We start from the raw sequence: 22,163 nt of genomic DNA on the forward strand, positions 1-22,163 counted from the left end.
AATCTCACAGAAGCCTTTGCCTGTCAGAAGGTTCTCATGTACATCTAAAAGGTGTTCTCAGGTACATCTTACTTTTTCATATCTGTGACGAACAGATTCCAAGATCAGTCTACTGATACAACTTCTGCTTAACTGTGCCATGAGAACAGGTATATCTAATCTAGAATCCTGAACTCTTATTAATAAGAGTGGACTTGAGAGCACTGAGTATTGTTAGCTTATATTTTTTCCTGTATTCCCTGTTCCATTTTTTTTCTTCACCATAAAAACCTGAGGAATAGTGGAAATGGGTATAACGGGCCTTAAACCCTTATTAATTTTTCCGATTGTGAAGATTCACTTCCCAAGAAAATGTAATTTTGGCACCAAATGCTTAATCTTATCTGCAGAATTGAATACATGACTACCTTTCCCTTTAGCACATGGTCCTCTCTACATCTCCTGCAACACCGCACTTTTGAAAATTGACTCCCACTTCAGTGCTTGAGCTGAGACAGAAAAAGGGAGATGCAAGCGGAAAGTCAATGTAGATTTCCAAACCCAAAATGAGTGAAAACTTCCCAAGCTCCTAACAAGTGTTTTTCTCTGATCCAGGATATGTCCCTCCCTAAAATTTTGAAGCAGCTGTCCCTTCTTGAAATAGCAACCAGGCACAGAGAACTCACTGTAGGCATTCTCTTCAAAAATAGTTAAACCCCAAATTTCCCTGGTGTTTCAGGGAATTTCCTCACACAATCTGATGCACGCAACATACAAATCTCACAGTTTGTATTACACTATATACAGCCTATTTCATTTCAGTTAATAGCATTATGTGTGAGATATTGACTCTGGTATCCTTCAGAAATGGGAAACAAAGGAGGAATTTCTTAAAACAGGAATTAGTGCTAGGTTTTGTGTTCCATAAATATAATTTTTAAATTAAACATTGTAGACACAAAGCAGCACTAGCACAGGGTCATTCATTTATGCTGTACCTTCCAGATAAATTTACCATTATTACCTCAGGTAGGTTTTCAGCTTTACTGACAATAGAAAAATACAAGAAACAAAGCCAAATGTAGTTCACCTTTATCTTCTGAAGGTTTATTCAAATAATCTAAATCAAATCACATGACAAAATAACTGCATTGCTAGCCCATTGCATTTAGTATTGTTTTTAAAAAGATCTGAAGTTTAAGAGAATGAAAACAGTATTTCTTAAAGTTCTATCAAAAAAGCGAGAATGGCATAGCATATAGAATGCTATAGTCAGGATGCTTTTCTCTGAAGATCTGCTGTTCATTGGAGGCAAAAAAATATCAGTTCATCTTTTTGAGTAAGAAATGTTTCCTTTCCAACTTGAAGATCCAACTTAGTACATAATATAATAATTTTCTCTTCCTATATTATCTGGAAAATTAGAAAAGAAACATGGAAATGTTTTGACTGTAGGAATTGTAAATAAATTGTTTCTTCTTTCATTGAACAAAAAATATTCTCTATTCCTAACTGTTGAACCTGAGGTATTTTATAGATACCCAGCCTTATTGTACATGAAATAAACCCAACAAGAGGAAGTGCATATTGGGGTCCATCATAGGGTGGTAAAGGTCTGAGAGAAGGGCATATCCACTTTGAATATGTCATTCACACTTCTCACACTTTATGTGTCAGCTGTAAGCCCTTCTATTCATTTTCAAAACAAGTAGTCCCAGCCTGTCTCTCTCCTGACAGGGACCACTTCTCCATGCTGAAATTCTGGCTTTCATAGAATCAGCAGAAGTTTTGATGTTGAATTCAATCAGGGTCATGATTTTGCCCTCATTTTTTGGTCATTTTAGTCAATGATTTCACTTGATCTCTGTATCCTAGTTTATACAGACCACTCAGATGAACACTTACTGTTCCTATAAGTCAAGTAGTTAACTATGTCCTATTTTTTTCTCCCTTTTTAACAAACCAAAGTGTCTGATTTGCTCTCTGTCAACAGAGCTAGGGATAGCACACCCTCAGTCTCTTTGTGCCCTGATTTGCTGTATACTGTATGTTACAAAAGTGTGGAATTGGATTAAAAGCTACAGCACAGTGCTCTGCAGATAAATCCACTGCAGGTGTGCAGTTTAATAGGATTTTAATTTGGTAACAAGTGAACAAAAAGCAAAAGCCTAGAATGGGATTTTCTAGGTGAAAAAAAATGCTGTTCATGCTGAGAGAAAGAAACTGCAAGCTCCATGATAAGGAATAAAGATCTGGCCAATGCTCTCTGAGCTGCACATTTATAGATTACGGCTTGTTCTGAGCATCTTTGTTCCTGCCACTGGTTTCATAGATTCTGAGTTCATATTATGTTTGTTTGGCTCTGTAGCATTTCACCCGCCACGCTTCCCTGCTAAGCCAGTGTCTATAAATCTTCTACTGTCTCACTCCCTGCCCTCTATATTTGTTCATATAAAACCAATGTTTTCCTCAGGAGATGCCACCAACTTGGAATATATTCTGTCTTCCGGAGTATTAACTCTATTTATTAACTCCATGTATTCATTATTCAAACTATATTTAAAGGTAAGATTCATAAATTTACTGCGCTGTTCAAAATAAGTGGGAAAAAAAATGGTCTCTCTGCTGAGGAGTCTAATTTATATTCAGCATCAACTAGGAATGGAAGACCAGAAACAGATGGAGAAGGAAGAGGAAGAATGAAGGTGACAACTAAAAGATCATGAAGGGATCTGCTGAGCCACACATGCTGCTGATATCAGGGTAAGATTCTTTTCTGATTTCTGTTACCAGTCCTCCCTCATGTTTTTCCAGGGTTTTGTAGCAAGACCGAGTGGTTAGCACTAATTTCAATGAGCTGAGTGTGGAGGTGTGATGAACAGATTTTTTTTTTCCACAGGATGTAGAGAAGGCAAAGAAATGCCTTGTGGAACAAGATTAAAACTACAGAGGTTGGGTGGTGCTGGCAATGGATGGAGGATGGGAACTGATGAAAAGCTCTGGGTTGCAGAAAGCTGCCAAGCCTGCTTAAGGTGAAGGAATTAAAAGCAAAAATTATGAAATAAACCTGAGCAATATGTCGGGCAGCAGAAATGTGTTCCAGGAAACAGCAATGTGGCTGGTGGATGCTGCTCTGGCTGCCGAGGGTTTAGATACCCACCAGAATGGGCTGTGGCCAAAAGTGAATTAGTCAAGAGCAGGGACAGATGGTTTCTTGGAAGCATGATGATGATTTTTGGTGGTCAAAAGTCACAGAACAAAAATCCTCCTGCAATGGACATCTTGTCAGAGGATCTACAAAGATGACAATACGAAGCAGTGGGTGATAGAGGTGCTTTTGGCAACTGCGTTTTTCAGCAGCCCGTGGCATCAGTGTTGATATACAAAAGAAAGAATCTGCAATGGTCAAGGTGGGAGCTACCACCCATGTGAAGAACATGAGTGGGCAGAAGTGCTCACTCACTCTCTCACAGCTCCTGAAGCCCTTTTGAGCTGCAGGTTCGTTTTTCCACTCCATCACAAACTGTAAGCACTTGAACCACAACATAAAAGGTGCTTACCAGAATCGCTTTTTCATCCCAGTTATTAGCATCTTGCACATAGACTGGCAGAATCCATCATTTGTTGGGTTCTTTGATCTCTAAACTTCTACACTTTCTCAGTCATTCACTGTGTTGTCCTTCCCTCATCCACAACTCTTCCCAACTCCTCATACTCCTCATTTCACATTTTACACCCTTCCCCCCTTATTCTGAAAGGGATGATTCCTCATCCCTCACTCTAATCAGCCTTGCTCTGTTCTTGTGATCAGGTACAAAAATTCAAAACTGGTACATATTTATAAGCACATCACTTTACACAGACTAAACCTGGGTCAAATCCTTGTCTGATGACCCCTGAAAAAAGCATTGAAATGGGCATAGGACGTACAAAAGGCAGCACAGTGAATGGACAGATATTGAATAAAATTTCTAGTGGTTCATTTCCTCATTTCTGACCATCAATGATTTAGAGCTCTCTTGCAAATTGTCAGCACGCAGCACAGTTTATGTCTTGCCATAAAGGTGGTACAGCAGGATGGGTCATTATTTTACATTTGAAAAATAACAAAGGCTGTCAAACATGCTCATCACATGTATAAATCATTCTTGGTTCATCCTCTGTGTGCCTGCTTTCTCCCCTCTGATGTTCTTTGCTGAGCTAGTCTTAGTATACCTTATATTTTAAAAAAATTAGGGTCCCCCAAAGGTCTTTATAATTAATAAAGATGTTTTAAAAACAGTCAATTTCCACTCCTGTGCTAGTGTATGGAAACAGAGTACCTCTTGGGAATAAAATAACTGTTCTTCACCCCAAGAATGTAAATTTCTCTATAAGTCTTGGTGCATTAACATTTGCCTTTCACAGTTTTCTGGAAAACACAATATTCTCTGAGACATAAGACAAGTGCTCTTACTGCATGGAAGAGAAATATGAAAACAGCTGAATGTCTAATTCATTATTTGCATCAACCACAGAGGCTTGATCCATATTCCCATGTGTTCTTGTATTTTAGCCTTGTATTCTAGAAGACTTAGAGTCTATCTTGTTTTCTACCTGTATGCCACACCTTATACTAGTATGTTTGGAGCAGTGGACTGACTGCAAGAAAACCTGGTAGAGCAGAAGGGTCTCAAGGATTTCATATTTCTGAAGCTATTTCATATCTTTTGATAAAAATAACAGATCAATGGAGGGAAGAGAGCCTCTTAGTGCTTCCAAAAGTGAGGAAAGACCACACTGTGCTCTCTCTTTTTTGATCAATAAATACAGGCAGTCTGTTTGTCAGCTAGCCCATGGCTTGCTCTCAGCCCACTAGAAGAGCACTGCTCTTCCTTAGACAACACTTGAGGACTCAGAAGGAGCTCCAGAGGTCTGCTGGAAACTTAAGGAAAGAATCAGGAACCTGTGGTGCTGGGTGATGTTGAGATTACAATCCCTTGATATCATTGTGGGATGGGGACAGGATGTGGAGGATGCTTCGTGAGTTGAGGTTTCAGTGACATTGAACAGAGCTCCATGCAAACCTGGATTTCGTTAGTTCTACTTTACATGCATCAAAAACCCCAATCAGCCATACACCTCCCAATCTGTCTTAATTTGCCCAAATTATAACATTTTTTCCATATTTTTCTTTTAAGTTATGTTAATTTCACCTTGCTGACAGTGGCTGTGTTCACCAAACAACTCAGAACTCTGGAAAGCATTGCTTAATCCGAAGTTATTCTGGTTCTGCATTACAAGAGCTGTTTGTGGAACATTGGCTTGAGATTCCTCCTCAGCAACACAGGCTGAGAGATGGCTGGGATCGTAAACACACAGAACAGGGACCTCATCTTGCTTTGCAACCAAGGCATTTCCTTCTTCCTTCTCCTCTTCTATATAGGACAGGAAAATGTGAGCCGCAAAATCAACAAGCAGCATATTCAACAAAAGCCAGGATCCTAGGTTTAAAGAAAACAAAGATAATTATGACAACCTCTTCATTTGTTATCTCAATGATGTGTTCTTATTTGAAAGGCTTCATTATAGTAACAGGCTAGACAAAGTAATGGACCAGCACTCATCAAGCAGTACTTATAAAATTATCTACTTCCAGATATCCCAGAAGAATAGGCACCAGTGCAAGTTTTAAGCATAAGGAATTTTTTCCCCTTACTTAACTAGAGAGGAAAGATGCATTTGTTCAAGTTCCTCCTCCACATTCACTTCTACTACCAGGTTTATCAATAACCACATATTATCCCCATTCTCCCCTCAGACAGATAAATCATTCCATTCCTTCCCAAGCAAATCTTCCTACCAGCATCTGTGTGTGTTGTATCTATGACATTAAATGGCCCACCTTGCAACTTGGACCATAAGTGATGAAAGCCAAGAGAGACTCACTGAGGTCATTGACCTTTGAATCATACCTTGGTTGAAAGACCTTACAGTAAAAAGTAGATATTTGCCATAAATCTGCATAGGAATTCATCAAGGAATTTATAACCTCTGCATCCCACAAATTAGTTTACATGGACATCAGCAAGGAGATACCACAATTTGTATTGATGATCAGGGTTTACAGAGCTTTAAAAATGAAAAGTACTCTCTTTTGATGTAATATGTATCTGAGAAGCTGCTGCATCTGCTGTTCATCCTTTTGAAGATCTTTAAACTATAGGAAAGTAGGAGGAAGTACTATGGAACAAGGAAAGGGATTTCTATAGTTGGAGTTGAAACTATATAGATTTGTTACTAGTAGTCTAAGGATATTTCTAACAGTCCTACAGTTGTTTTCAATATATTCTCTAAGAGTAAGCATGAAACCAAAGCTACCACTCCAGCTGTCTTTTGGGATAATACAGAGGAACACAGTTCTCAAGAGGAACCAGGTTGAAGCAACTTGCTTGCAGAAGAGAAATGCACAGCTCACTACTCAGTCCCCATGGCTTGGCAGAGCATCCCTGATTGCCTTGGAAGGCAACGGAGGAGTGTGAGCTGACATGAAACTCCATGAGGGAGGTGTGTGGAAGCACATTTTCTGGAAAGGAGACGGAGCTGAAGGAGCTGTAGAGGTCCCACTAGCCCTGAATGCTCTAGCACACTTGTTCCCTGCTGCCTTACAGCAGGGGTAACTGCAGGGTTCCTCTGATCTCACTTGGGCATCACCCAAGGGGAGGCTGGGCTGGAAAAGGGTGAAAGTCAATCCTGAATTGAGAGGTGTGAGAATGCCAGTGTATTATGTCTGCTGGATGAGGCAAGCTAGAAGGCAAGAGATCAAGTTAGAATTAAGACTAGTGTTGGTTACTGGATTAACATGACACACATTTCCCCAAGTAATTTGTTTCCTCAGTGTGGACGCTATATAGTTCATATTTTGAAGAAATACTGATATTTAAGACATTTCTGGAAAGCAAAGAGCCCAAGTACAGAACTTTTACACCAGATGGCTTGTTAACAGAACTGCTTCAGCCTGTCTGCTAAAACTCAGTATCCTAAAGGAATAGAAACATGCAAAAAAAAAAAAAAAATTGTAATTAGTTTAACAAAGTCTCAGCAGACCAAAAGATGTGCTCCATCCATTGCATCCCATCCATCAACACAACTGCTGAACAGGGAGGTAATTCATTAAACTCTTCTTGTGGTGGAAATAGGGAAGAGGATTTCATCATCATGGGGGATTTCAATAAACTTTATGCTTCCAGTGCAGTTCTTGGAATGCATTCTCAATTTATTCACTGCCAAAAATATTGCATGTAACATTGGAGAGTTTTGTGCAGTACTCCTCTGGAGAGAGAGAAAGGACTGATTATTTTATTGTTAGTGTAATGCATCAGCTGATGGACGAGGAACCCTACTGTGTTATGTTCCCTGCAGACACAGAACAACACTCTGATCCTGCTCCAGACAGTTTACAAGTAATCAGAAGGCACAAGGTAGCAGCTTGATGCAGAAGAAGGGTGTGTTCATACATGCACAAGCACGGACATTAATGGGGTAAGAATACTGAAGAACACAAAAGGCAGCAACCTTGACATACCACTTTGTTATGTATTTATAGCAAACACATGAAAGTATGGTTTTGAAGGGACATTTCAAAGAAAATAATGATGTTTTCTTTGGCTACTTGTATGAAGTTGCACCCAACTGAGTTAAAAATATGAAGGTGTTCCTTGGAAAATCTAAAAGGCATTTCATACAGTTTGGGATTAGATGCAACTCACAGGAGACAGTACATTTCTGCAGAAATGGCCCTCTGCAAGGTGTTACAAGTGAAGAGAAAGGCAGTTAGGGTAGAGATTGGACTGATTTAAGGCATTTGTATCACTTCAAGCCTCTTTGAGTGAACATAACTGCACAGTTCCTTCCCCTCTCCTGCCTGGCACTGGTGTGTGATGGATTTGATGTTTGATAGCTCAGAGCCCTAAGATGGAGAGAAAAACAACCCAGCTAAAGACTATTTCTAGTCAGTTTAATACCTTCCAAAGGTGTGCTGCTGGCTAGGCAAGCACTTAGGTCAATGTAAGACACAAGTAAGAGGAGCATATACCTTTTGTCAGAGGACCTAACTGCCTTTTTGTCAACTAGTTATTGAAGTGGTTCTGCTCTGGCTCTCTTATACAGAAAGAACCTGGGGGACTCAGAGCTATCATTTGAGATGTCTGGAATGCTTACAGTTTGGAATATTAGTGGCCCTAGATCTCCATCAAACCATTCTGCTGCGGTGTGCAGCTCTTTTATGGAGGGAAACCAGAGGCTCTCATCCCAGGCTGCTGTTCCCTGTTTCCCCGCGAACGACAGTTTCTGCCAAAAGAGGGAGTCCTGGCTTTCCTGCCACCTACAGCTGCATGCTCCTGCTCTCCTCTCTTCTGCTCATCCTTGAGTTTTGCTCAGAGAACTGGTATGGTCGCAAACTGATCATTTCATTTCCCTGACCTGTCTAGCCACATCAGCATAATGGTGATAAAAGGAAAGGAGCAGGGAGAAGAGGTGCCTCTATTAAATGTTGCATGAATTTATGTCAGCTAAAACCACAGAATCACAGAAATGCAGAGTGGTTTGGATTGGAAGGGACCTTAAAGACCATCTAGTGCCACCCCCCTGCCATGCACTTTCCAGAGGTTGCTCAGAGCCCCATCCAAGCTGGCCTTGGACACTTGCAGGGATGGGGAGTCCACAGCTTCTCTGGGCAACCTGTTCCAATGCCTCACCACCCCCACAGTAAAGAATTGCTTCCCAATATCCAGCCTATACCTGCTCTCTTTCAGTTTAAAGCCATTCCCCATTGCCCTGCCACTACATTGCCAGCTCTTGTTGGCCCCTTTAGGTGCTTTTGGATCTGTTGCCTCTGCCATCTCAGGTTAGAATGAGGCATATGAAATTAGAGTCACAAAGATCCTATTTACCAAAACTGTCTGTCCTGTTGATGGTCAGAATCTTGCCTACATTGCTCAGTAGGAGGTTCCATTTCAACATGAAATCTGATGCCTCCTCTTTAAAAGCCTCTTTACTCTTGCTTGGCTGCAGATAAAGAAAAAAAATAGTTTATGATAAAGTTGGTTAAAAGAATTCCTTACTGCGTGGCAGACTCTTTCCCTGTACAAACTGCATACAAAGGTGAAAAAAGCAACAAGAATTTTTTTTTTCCTATTAGAATCCTAAAATATTTTAGGATGAAAGAGATCTTTGGATATTACCTATTCTGATCTCTTGTCCAAAGCATGGCCAGCTAAGTTCAGGCCTTGTCCAGCCAAGTTCTGAATATCTCCTGGCTAAAGGTTCTACAGCCTTTCCAGGTAACCCCTTCCTATGCTTAATTATTCTAATGGTAGGGGTTTTTTCTTTGTTGGAAATTTCTGGAAATTTTCTTTGTTGCAACTTGTATCTATTGCCTTACGGCCTCTAACTGTGAACCCTCAGGAAAAGTCCCACTCTATCTTCTCTGTACCATCCCATGAGGTAGCTGAGGGTTATGGCAGATGGAGGAACCACAGAATGGCAAAGTACTCTTCCTCATTTAAAAAGATAAAAATAAGAATAAATAATTTAGCTAAGTAAACACAGTTTACTCTGCTTCTTCAGAAAGGAGAAAAAAGCCCCAAGCTCCAAGTACCAATCAAACCCAAGTTAATTGTTATGGTAACCAACGAAATGCAGTAGTACCAACACGTGACACAGATCGAGTCAGTGAAGGTAGAGGGGTGGTAGAGTTGGTAATCTATTGAAAGGTGCATATGTGAGAATCTTTCACAAGAATCACTAGAGTCTTTCACAAGAGCTAGAGACTTTCTACTAGAAGTTCTTAGTACTTGCTAAAAGTCAACAGTTTGGTAAATGAAGGATGTAAGGAACCATGAAGTGTTCTCTTCATTCATACCAACATTTACTACTGAATTTTGGTTTATTAGGGCTATGATAATATGTGTCTATGAAATGAGAGCAGATACTGAAACCACTAGAGTGGATATATGCACAGAAATATGCTTGTAGTTGTTTGCACAGATGGAATTTTTGTATGCCAATTAATTCTCCCTTTTTCCACAGCATGCATAAATTGTCTTTATGCAAATCTGCAGTCTGGTCAGGTTGCTAGTGTGCAATGTAGCTCCTGCAGACTAGTGACAGTCAGCATGCAGCAGGATAAATGATGTGATCACTCTTTCTGTTCTGAAAATATTAATTTTATACCTTAATAACAAAAGTCTGGAGATCTGAAGACAAACAGCTCAGGAGATCCCGAATATCTGTAGAAGATGTCAGTGAAGAAATGAAGTTTTTCAAACCTATGGAATACGGAAGGAAGACCATTACTTGAAGTGATTGGTTTACCTTTTCGTTTGTTTCTGCAGTTTTAAGCTTTTTTTTTTTTTTTCTTTTTCTTCCCCTTTTATCTTTACCTTAAAATAGATAAGACATCTGTTTCTAGCATTTTAATTAATATACCATTTCTTTACTGAGGAATAGTACCCTACTTTGAAATCAGTCAGAATTCGTGTTTATGTCCGTTTTCAGCATAACTGCACTGACAAAGTCACCATAGCAAAGGTGGCAAGAAAAAGCAGCTCCAATGAGAAAGCTGGAATTTGGTTAGAGGCAATGCTAACTTATCTGAGATTTTATGTGGTTGAGAAAAAAGAAATAATCTTGGTCTGGCTGTTGAAGGGAGAAAAAAAAATTTAAACAGAAAATGCTGAATATTTTGTAGACCAACAGAATTATGGATAATGTTGCCACATATCAGAGCAATTGTTCCCCCAAATGGTTGGCATCTACTACCCAATGCCAAAAGGTGAACTGTACCTCCCTGAATTTATACCCTTCTAACTGAGACCTCTTCCTTCAAGAAAGCATATGGATAAGTTCAGTGAAACCTTGCTTATTATAAATGACGGTTTGGAAAAGCAATGAAAACAGAGAATGCAATAAAACCACCTTGGGGAGATTAACAACATCGATGATATAACGGAAAAATGTAGTAAGTGTTCTATGCAGTGGATTTGGGTTTAGTATGTATATGTATATGTATATGTATATGTATATGTATATGTATATGTATATGATTGAAATGGTTCTCCTGATGGTTCTGTGAAGCAGGCAAGTTATTATGCCTACTGAAAAGAATCACAGAAAGTCTGTGACAAATCCCTTGTCAGTGCATCAGTCAGTGATGGACCAGGTGAGGCTCCTCTGGTTAGTTCTCTGCACAGCCTAGTCCAACTTGCCTATCTCTTCCTAATATTTTAAATGGCAGACCATTAATCTAAAAATTAAGTTGCCATGCTATTCCTTTTCATTAGGCTGTCAAATCATTATGTCACAAACTGCATATTTTATTGTTTACAGCACAACATTGATCCCACAGGCTGCAATACAGCAAAAAGACACAAAAGCTAAAAGGCCAGTTCAGCATACACTATTTTAAAATCTGGCCACAAGAAATGATTTTGTGTGCTTCAGCTAATAACAGAGGAAAATGCAATGATTGAAAATATCTTTCCTGTCAAAATAAAGCATGAAAAAGTATCCCTGCTTGTCAGCCTTCTTCTAGGAGATACATAATTCAGTAACACAAACCCCACTCCTGCTATCATAAAAAGCTTTAAGAGAGTCAGAACCAAAAGTCTTAAATTCTTAACCTTTAAAGTTAGGAGGATATTATCTCATTCTCCATTCTCAATTTCACTGGCTCTTATCAAGCCCTTTAGGTTACAGGAAGACTGTAATTCCCAGTAAGGCAGATGTCACGAATAAACGAGAGGAAATGCTGGACCTTTAAGAATGACAAGCTAGTGCTTAAGACGAAAGACAATAAATAGCAAAAATTAATTACATTTTAGTTGTATATTTTTCTGCCTCTTCTTTGGATTCCTAAAATTCTCTTGAAAGAGGTCTTTAGTCACATCCAGAGATTTCTCATTGAAGACGGCATGCAAGCCTGATCTCAGAACAGTGACTGTGCTGTTGTTGTTCAAGAGTGCTCTCACTGTCTGTAGAGAACAAAAAAACAGTAAATGCCTTTCATTTTCTCAAGCCCTTAACTCAGCCAAATAAGGAACTGAAAAAGGAAAGCTTCCCTTAATCAATACTAGACTTCATATGGCCAGTCTCCAAACTGGGGGTGCGGAGGGGTACGGGATCAAAGGTGGTAAATCTGAAGTTGTTTTCAAGAGAGTTTTGTTCTGGGAGATGCTCTTTTCAATGATACTCTGTGTTGTCTGTGATGGAGCAGACAAGGCTAACACACTCGAATTATCTGGGCAATTGCCTGGGCAATTTGCTTTGCCTAGAGTTATTATAATTACACTAAATAATGATATTTTGTCTAAAGCGTGGAATTATGTATCAAGGATGACTTTCCTTCAGTGTTATCTGTCCTTAATTCATGTTACAATTTAATTCAAAGGCAAGTTTTCTCGAGTTGCTCAACCCTTTGAGAGTGTAAAAATAACATTAGAAATATGGTACTAGTTAAAACAATATTAGTTGGTATTTTATCCCATTTATCTGGTTATAAGTAATTTGTGAATGAATCTGTCTTCATGTTTGTCCCAAAAAGAATTACTCACATAGACATTGCAAACAATTTTCAGACTAACATTTAACATCATCTCTTCACTTTTTTAAAATTAGTTGTTAATATCACACAACAGTCCTTAAGATTGTTGATGAGACAATGAAAACAGTTAAGGAAAATAAATCTGAATCCATCTAATTTTGTTAAAAAATACATTTAGTCTCTCACTTCCATACTGAAATCAGTAAGGTCCTAAAGCCATTTTTGGACTTCAGGCTTTTCTGTGAGTAACCGTTGTCCAGTTGGGCTTTTCAGAGGAAAAATATGGTTTGTAAAATTCCAGAAAACTTCAGGATTCATACATGTTTTAATAGATCCCATTCACCAGGTGCTTAACATGACTTCACAAGCAGCAACAAATCCAGCTGATCAGTTCTTTGCAAAAAATTACCAATACAGCTATTTTTCATCACTCTGCTAACTTTTTTGAAATACCAAACCCAATCAGATTCTCACTCAGCGATCTCCTTCATGTAACTTACAGACAAAAGCATTCTTCTTATTTGACTTGGAGTTTCCAGTGACAGAAAAAGAGCCTGCTAAAAGAATACATGACCCAAAGGCTTAGAATCACTGGGGTAGCATCTTCAGTAGGCTGCTAATACCTGACTCCATGCCCCAACACTTTAGACTGGTCCCTTTAGCCATTGGATTTCACTATACTAGACATGATTCTCCAAAATGACTGAGAGCCAGCCCTCTCAACACTCAAATACAACTTACCAGAGGCAGGAATCAGCCCCAAGAAATAATAAGCATCATATTCACATTCTCTTCTCACAGGGAATTAGCACCTTTTTATGCTCTAATTATTTCTACATGTCTAGGTAGTAGCAGCTGTCAGCCTGCTTTATCTGCACATGGTGGGAAAGTTACCTTTTTTCATTTGAATGCTGACCCTGCCAAAATGGCTCTTACTTTCTCACCAGATGGTTGAATTATTGTGAAGTACTCTACAAGGGATGGTGTGGTTACAGTGTCCAGAGGCTGCAGCTGCACAGTGCCTCTGTAGCACTTCTCATCAGGAGTGCTCTTGCCTGCTCTGACCATCAGTCTTCAGCTGAAATTCCAGATGCATTTTAGACAGAAAACTGAGAAGGTTGATTAGAAATATCAGACGACTCCTGTGTGAGAAGATGAGATAAACTTCACCTTCAGAGAGAAATAACTGAGGAAGGATGTGGTGGAGGTTTGCAGGAAGATTTGCTTGAAGAAGGATGGAATTTTTAAAATAATGAAAGAAAGTATTTTTTCATACAACAAAAAATTAAGCCTTGGAACTCACTACCCCAAAATGTCAAGTACAGTAAAACTCTTTTACTTTTTCCTTGTGTTTTGAAGAGTCTCTCAAATAGGTACAAACAACATTTACTTGTGAGAGCTGTAAGTATAAATTCAATCCTGATTCTCAGGTCTGCTGTGTTCAATTTGTGTGGGTTAAACAGTGTAAAGGGGATGTAGAGCACCCAGAGGTATCTTCTAGAGAATTTCCCCCAACTGCTGCAATTCTCCAGGGTGCAAATCCAGTTTTGACTCTGCAGCTTTTCCACACATTAAGAATAGGGAAGGAAGACTGAAAGAGCTACAACTATCCTTTCAATATCATGGCTTGAACATAAGAAGGACAATTTGAAGTCTGAGTATGCAAATCAAATGCAAATGTCTGGGAATAGGTGACACTCATGATTCTTGCTGGATCATGCTCTTCAATGCATAAGAAGACCTCTTCAGAAGCACATGAAGCTGAGATTTCCAGGTATTAGTATCTCCAAGGGCTGCTGCAGTAAATGGAAGCTGCGAGTGCTCAGTACTTCATGGAAGTCAACTTTTTGCCTGGGTAGGCACCCTTATGCTTGCACTTTCTCTTTTCTTTTTTTTTTTAGCTTTTTAAAGTAAGAGGGAGGTGTGTTTTGCGTGCTGCTGGTGATGTCGTTTTCCCATAAAGAAAAGTGACATTTAGTGGTGCGAGAAGCTGCAGTTCCTCCTGTCCCTCCCTTGTTTTCTCCCTGCTTCCCTTCTTCCGTCTGAGTAACGATTCAAATCAGATGGCATGTTGGGAAAATCTTGTACATGTTTGAAGGAGAGAATATACCACCTGTTCTCTTTTGTTTTCTTCCCTATTTGTGATCTTTTTTCTGCTACAGCCCAGAGGACCTCAAAACCCAAGGATTTGGAAGGATCCAAGGACACCAATGGAAGGAATGCTCCAGCATGTGCAGTTGATTGACTTTGGCAGGGATGGGCAAAGTTACTGGAAACTGTCATCTGACCCTTCCAACTACTGTGTTCTTCTCTCCATGAGGTACCATCAACTACATCTCAGAGGCTTTCAGAAGAATCCAGGGGGAGGAAAATGTCCCCTCAGCATGCTTAACAGTGTGGGAAGAGATGGTAGGAGTGTGAATACGACATGGTCAGTGTACAGTTAAAAACATCCATGATCCTGCACTTCTTCTACAGTGGAGCATTCCAAAATTAGTGCAAACTGCTGGCAGGAATGAAATTCCCAGCTTTTTTTTTTTTTTTTTTTTAAATGATTTCTGGAACATACCTTGACCATGTTGCAAAGGTCTGTCTGTCTCCTGAGCCTTTTTACAAACTCTTTAGCTTCTGTTAAAGAAGAGGCAGATGTTTCACATCATTAATATTTTACAGTCTAAAATACACTAATGAAGACATCTCTTAAGTTAGAAAGTAGTTCCCTAGCGCAGATTTGGAGGGTAGTGGAGGGCACAGCAGGGGCACTGGGACAGCATTATGGGACGGGCTGGGGACTCTTGCAGTCAAAGCCTGCAAGGAGAAACTGCCCAGCTCACCACTCTTCCTTCACTGTGAATCTATTAATCCATGATGTACAGGAAAACGTCTTTCAATATTTTCTTACGTTCAATACTTCCTAATTAAGACTAATGCTCTTTTACTTGTATGGTTTCAGGTGAATGAAAGCGATGTTAAATCTAAACCTGCTGTTATTTTGTTTAGATAGCTTACATTTCAACCTTTATGCATCTATAATTCTGCAGCACTGTTGAAAGGAGTTGGTTTCTTTTGTTCTCCTTTTATCCTGTTTATAATGTGTTATATGGAATTACGAAGAGCATGGTCCAAGAATACCCTTCCTCAGAGTAAAATATATAACTTTCTCAGTTGCAGGAAAATAAAGTATAAAGCAACTTCTGTAGACAGACAATAACTTTCAAGTGAAAATTCGTGTTTCTATGATGCTTGCGCAAACCAGAAAGATCAGGATGTATATACAAAGGGTCACAGCAGATTAATTACATACACTTGTATGCACACACATGTTAAAAACACATTACTACGTTTGCTCTATCAAGCATTCAAATGTAAGAAGTGCCAAAATTAAGCCTGTCTGCAATATTGAGCACATAAATCCTTACACAAGCTTTTGCCTACACAGGAGCCCTGCTTTAGCACTGTGGAGTTGGTCTTCACTCAATGAGCAAGTGAGCAACATGATGTTTTAGTCTGAATCTTCAGCTTAATAGGTATAAAAATATGTGTGTGTACATATTTACAATCACTCACATATACCACAGCTTTGGAGAGAACAGATTTTTTTCCTATCATCTTCTAATACCAGTCATATTTTCCCTATGGGACTATGGCTTTTTTCCTTTTATATTGGACTGATACGATACAGCCATTAATTAATTTATCAGCATAAAGTCATTTGCAAGAGGAAGAGAAACAATAATATCTGAGTTTCAGAGGGCATGCTGCATATTATTGGTCATCTATATGGCCAAAACAATCGTGGCAAGAGACAGATCTGTAAAAAGATTTAGGTACGTTTCAATTTACAATGAATTGGGAATACTTTAGGCTTAAGTTTGTTCTCACACATTATGCAAGATCATTTATTTTTAACTGTATCTCAACTATCTCTAGTTGTTGCTACTATCACTGTTATGTCAGCTAAATTTTTTAAAAAAATAATGTAAGAGTTTTGTAATACAATCTTCTCTGCAGTTTAACCAAAGATTATTTTTGAAAATATCTCTCTTACTCAAACTTACCATTAGACTTGGATGTTTGGAGCAGTAATGGAAAACCTCCCAAAGGATTAAGCATCCAACATTTAACATTTTCACTGAACAATCTGACGGAGTCTATGTGTTGTGCAGGCACCTCCTCCAGGAAATCAGGAAGTAGGATGTTCTCCAATTCCTAGAATACAAATTCATGCTGCCGGTGTACCACAGATATTTACAGCAGCGTGAAATAAAATTATATTGATAATTTAAATGTAAGTGTAAAGAAACCCATTTTTTTCTTCCAATTAAGCAAGAGCTAAGCTGCCTTTTTTAACAGAAGGACAAAGATCCTAAGAGTAAATGTTGCTTCCTGAATTAATTTCTAGACAATACTTAATGATCTCTGGAAATAAGAAGCAAATTATTTTTATCAGAAAACTGCATATTTCTATGTAGAAGGTCACTGAGAAATCCAGTAGTGTTCTCAAGGGAAAAGTAACTCTCACAATCTGGAAAACCATCATCAGTTGAAAGTTCAATCCTATAACCTCATGCCAGAATCAAGAGACCACATTCGTCATAGCACGCTCCATTGATACTAGGAACTTTCAAATTAATATGTAGGAGCAAAATGGAAGCTATCCCAAATTCCACTGGCTCCTTTCAAAACCAAAACCCATACTGGGATGTCTCAGAAGAAGCCAAAAGATAGAGTTGAGGAATAAACGAAAATCCCATTGTACAGCACAAAAGAAAGAGAGGGCCCTTCTCCACAGAACTACCAAAAAGACACAAACACGTACTAGCGTCATTACAACAAGCAAATGTGTGTGCAGTACCTTGAATAGATACCTATCATAGCTTTTTAACAGCTGGCACACATCTGGCAGGCACATCAGTTCTATTCTTTCAGGCTGCAGAGATGTCCAGAATGACATGATAAAATCTTCCACCTGTCGCACAAAGCCTTTTATGAATTTTCACGGATTTTACCCTTGTGGAGTGTGAAGTCTAATTCAGTAAGACAATACACAAACTCAGAAGCAAAGGAATGACCACTGGCTGGGCCCCAGTGTAAGTGGAGGTGTGCTGGGGAAGCTGCAACAAGCTGAACCTCACCAGGCAATGCACAAAAGAGGAAAGAAACAAAGAATTGTGCCATGAATATGAGGATGTAATTAAAGATATGTATCCATGGCTATGTGTTATGAGCTCAGCCCAGACTTACTGATGTGCCACGAGGGCTCAGGATAAGCATACAAACTCAGATTCTTGGAGCATGTTGTGTTAATTCAGAATTTTAAAATGACTTGACTGAATGCTCCTTTTGTCCATAAATCATCATCTACCTTAGCTCAAACCATCAAGTAAATAAGCCACACAGACACAATTTTGCCCTTACAGTTGTTTGCTGCTTTCAGACTAAATGTTATTAAAGAAAAGGCATACCTCGTCAAGCTTGGTCTCTCTCACCATTTGTAAAATAACTTGACAATAGTTGTAGTAGTCATTGGCAAGCAGTGCAATCTGTTACCAAAAAGAGGGTACAAAATGATCTCACAGGAAAAAAGCTAACTTGTTTTATGGCCACGTACTTTGAACGTACCAGCTCATAGGGGTATGTTTCACTTTGTGCTTGCTCTCCAAAGAAGAACTGGTTGAAATCAGGAGAAAGGTAATGAAATGTCTCCTGTTCCGTCTTCAGATAAATGACAGGTGCATAATACTGCAAATTCTTATTCTTGATGCATCAGAGTTTATTTTGGACAATAAAAAAGATAAAAACATTGCAATTACTTTGTCGGTTTGGTTAAAGGTATTAAGTATTTTCTTGAAATTGTAGGACACAATTTTATAATAAGATGTACTTCTTTAGATAAATGCTTGGGTTTTTTAGAAAATAGGGGTGGGTGAAAAATACAAGAAGGGCCGCCTAAATATTTAAATCCTAAACCGTACACAAATTTCTTCTCAAAACCAGTAAATATTTAGTGCTATACACATCTTCCGTATATATTTTCTATAGCGCTCGTGTCACACTTGTAACCCACGGGACAAGGCTGCAGATAGGTGGCTGTGCTGACATTTCCCATTGGCGCTCATTACTCCACCCAAGCACTCAGTAGAAGACAGACAAGACATCCAGCCTCTCGTTTTTTCCTCACTTTGGTCCCCATAAGTTTGTGGCTCCTGCTCTGCTGGCTGACATCCAACAAGCCCGGTGAGTCCATCCTGTGACAGCTGGCTGAGGGGAGAACTGCTGCGGGTTAGTTTTGCATCTGCCCTTTTCAGTGGGCAGGGATTGTGCTCTTTTTTCTTAATCATTTCCTAGTGTTGAAATACTTCTCTGAGCAGGTTGAAAAGACACAGTCTCAACAGCATGAGGGTCTGTTAACGTGGGCAAGGAGGGTTGTTCCCCACTAACTCCCCTAATATTCAAAACCTGATCTGTCAGCCACAATTTCCGCTCTCAGTACAGACAAAATTATTTGAGCTGATGTTAAGACAAAAAAAATATTTAGCTAATGGGTGAAATAGGAGTGGGGAAAGTAAGCATGTAGTGAGATTACACAGGCCAAGATTATTTTGAAGAAGATGGGCTATCTGTATTTCATCAGAACATACTAGATAGCAGTTATAATTAAACACACAGATAGACATTTTGTTATGTCTAATGTATCTGAAACTCACCGTTCCTTGTTTTTGTCTATTCTTCTTGTAATCAGCTGCATTTTCAGAACTCCAGGAACTTCTACTGTGATAAAATACATAACAGAAAACAAACAAACATTCAAAAGCTCACTGATATATTCTGTATTTAGTAAGAAAATGAGCTCAAGATAGACTACACTAGGTTGGAGAATTGTATTTGGGAAACAAACCCCGCTCTCTTTCCTGTCATTTGGTAATCTCATGATTTGCTAACTTCTGAATTTTAAGATGAAACTGAAACGTTCATTTTAATGACAATTGACCATTTAACAGTGCAATGTCTTTGAACTCCTTGCATCAGAAACATGGGTTTGTATTTATATTTGCAGTTTGTTTCCAAGGGTAATTACTATTACAAATATGAAAATAACAAAAGCATTAATATCCTTTTGCTTAGGTTTCACAGTTACTACATTTTCTGCATCACACATAAGTTTAAGTGACATTTTGTTTCTGACTGCTTCCCATTTAATTGGCAAGTTGGCCATGGTGTTCCACGCAGTCAGAATTTACCTGGAGCTGCAAAGGCTTGACCACTGGCTGTCGCTGAAAGCAGGCACAACAGGCTGCTTTCTTGCTGTACTTTCTCCCGGCTCTCTCCCTGCCTGTTTTGTTGAGGCTAATGGAAGCAGAGGGAGGGGCAATGCTGCTAATAAAATGGACATTTTAATGCAAAAATTGGATGTCTCCGGTCAAGCCTACATCTGCCGCTGACAGCTGCTCACTGTCTGTGAAGGCATCTCAAGCTCCAGGGTCCTGTTGGACTTGGCTCTTGGGAAAGGTGGCAGGCTATCTAATCAGACCCTGGCTACTGGGTTTCACTGCTGTGATGCATTACAAACCAGGACACCACCATATGTCCTAAAGGGACAGAGGACAGAATGTAACAACTTATCTGCCTGTAAACTCCAGCCACCGAAAATGCTTCCTCTCCACTCCCTGCCATCCACAGGAGCGGCTCTTGCCACCTTTCCCTCTGCCCTGCTCTGTGCCATGAAGGCCGTGCTCCAGCAAAACAACCAATTTGGCTGCCCAAGACAGGGGCACAACATTCATGCTGAGTGTATTTGGTAGTGCTGGGGACTCTTTCCCCCAAACAATTTAGAAGTGGTGACTGGACAAAGCAAACACATCTAAGTAGAGATGTTTCGTAACACTTCTTTCAAATAGGTCCTTCCTGCAGATTTCCAAAGCCTGTGAAAGAACCTTAATTAATATTTTCCAGCTCCTGCTCTCCCTGAGAAGGCGGCCAGCTGTATCTTCTGCTGCTGCTACTATGGCAACACGTATCAGCACCGCTCTCCTCCAGTGCGCCGTTCCCTCGGCAGCCTGGCTCCCACTCTCCCGACACAGGGACGTCCGGGAGAGACAAGGAGCCCTCTGTGCCCCAGCAGCCAGCCAGGAGCTCAGTGATGGTTGAGTGCAAATACCTACAGAACACTGACAAACGGTTCTATCTATCCACTGCTAACAGTTCTATCCACTGCTAGCAAAGGGGGCTGGGACTCACCTGGTGCTTGGCTGCACATCCGAGATGCTCACCTCCTCCGGAGAGCAGTGCCTGGGTAAGGACAGAACACACAAAAGACGAGGTGGGTGGGAGAAGGGGAAAATGGGTGACAAAAAAAAAAATCACAAGGAGTTTCACCACCTCCCTTGCAGAGTTTGGGTGATGCTATAGGGTGTTAAAGCTAAAATGGGAAATACAACAACGGGGATGAATAAAGAATAACAGAGACGCAAATGGGAAGGACAAAAGAAAAACGAAAGGAGGGAAGGCGGTGAATGTGCATACTGTGGACTGTCAGATTAGACAGAGATTAGAAAAGTTAATTTGCTAGAAGCAAATTTTTTTTTTTTTTTAATGAAAATATAATAGGTTTGCTTCACTAGCCAGTCAGGAGCCTAAACCTTGCCATTACAAGAATCAAAAAAACAACATTTATAGAACCAAAATTCAATGACATTTTTTAAACACTGCTGTACTCTGAGCCAGAGCAGGTACCATTTTAGGGAGAGCTTGTCCTCAAAGGTCCCGTTCTGAGAGGGAACCAAATTATTATTTATTACACAATTACTATTTCTATTACTATTGTAATCCAATCAGTAAATACCATATTCCCTTATGTCTGTAATACATTTGGAGACCTCATTGACTACAGTTGCATTTATTTACACTATTTTCATAGCACCATCATCAGAGCTGCGGTACACTTATCTCCAAAGAATTGAAAATTTCTAAATGAACCAATTCACAGGTGCTGTGTAAGACCATTCTCATCACTCCTTGTGTGAATATGTTCCAACCTCGACACATCCAAGGTCCCACCAACTATCAAAACGCAAATGCCTTCTTTGTATTTAAAGGCAAACCATTATAGTCTTACTGCCATTTCTGTGACACCAACAAGCACAGCTCCCAAGATGCCAGATCCTTCAGAAACCTAGTTCCTCACTACCAGCACCATGTCAGTTGCTGGCCATCATGGTCAAGAAATATCCTTTTCAGTAATTAGAAAGAGTAGTTCATAGTTTTGAAACCATTCTTTTCTGTGCCAGCCCACAGGCTGGATGGATGCTGTGATCTGTCAGCTGGGCTCAGGGATCCATTTTCCCCTCTGGTAGGTGTGACAGAAAAAGCATGTTGGATTTTATTCAGGCATGGGAGGGCGCAGTAGCTATTTAGGACACCTCCACTACTGAAACAGATATCCCCAGCCTCTGCCTGAGGGAAACGGCAACAAGCCAGAGAAGTTATCCCATTAGAGGAGTCTGGACAACAGACTGGAACTGGACTGCACTGAAATGGGACATTAAAAGTCTTCTTCACTCTGATTTGGAAATTTCCACACAAATGCACTCTCAAAAAATTGAGA

At 39.7% G+C, this 22,163-nt stretch overlaps 1 protein-coding gene across 1 annotated transcript in view; it reads right to left on the bottom strand.

Annotated features, from left to right (window-relative positions):
- Positions 1-1,143: 1,143 nt before the first annotated feature.
- The window catches only part of RFX8 (regulatory factor X8), a 31,433-nt gene continuing 10,413 nt past the window's right edge, over positions 1,144-22,163 (bottom strand). The window contains exons 5-16 of the mRNA XM_040055271.1: positions 20,798-20,848; positions 19,267-19,330; positions 18,182-18,316; positions 18,025-18,102; positions 17,415-17,528; positions 16,618-16,768; positions 15,129-15,187; positions 11,834-11,990; positions 10,192-10,286; positions 8,910-9,024; positions 5,175-5,462; positions 1,144-1,392 (exon numbers count right to left, since the gene is read on the bottom strand). Of these exons, the coding sequence (XP_039911205.1) occupies positions 1,355-1,392; positions 5,175-5,462; positions 8,910-9,024; positions 10,192-10,286; positions 11,834-11,990; positions 15,129-15,187; positions 16,618-16,768; positions 17,415-17,528; positions 18,025-18,102; positions 18,182-18,316; positions 19,267-19,330; positions 20,798-20,848 (1,345 nt within the window). The 3' untranslated portion in view covers positions 1,144-1,354. The remainder of the gene's footprint in view (positions 1,393-5,174; positions 5,463-8,909; positions 9,025-10,191; positions 10,287-11,833; positions 11,991-15,128; positions 15,188-16,617; positions 16,769-17,414; positions 17,529-18,024; positions 18,103-18,181; positions 18,317-19,266; positions 19,331-20,797; positions 20,849-22,163) is intronic.

This window comes from Hirundo rustica, chromosome 2, assembly GCF_015227805.2.
Source record: "Hirundo rustica isolate bHirRus1 chromosome 2, bHirRus1.pri.v3, whole genome shotgun sequence".
Taxonomy (NCBI): Eukaryota; Metazoa; Chordata; class Aves; order Passeriformes; family Hirundinidae; genus Hirundo; species Hirundo rustica.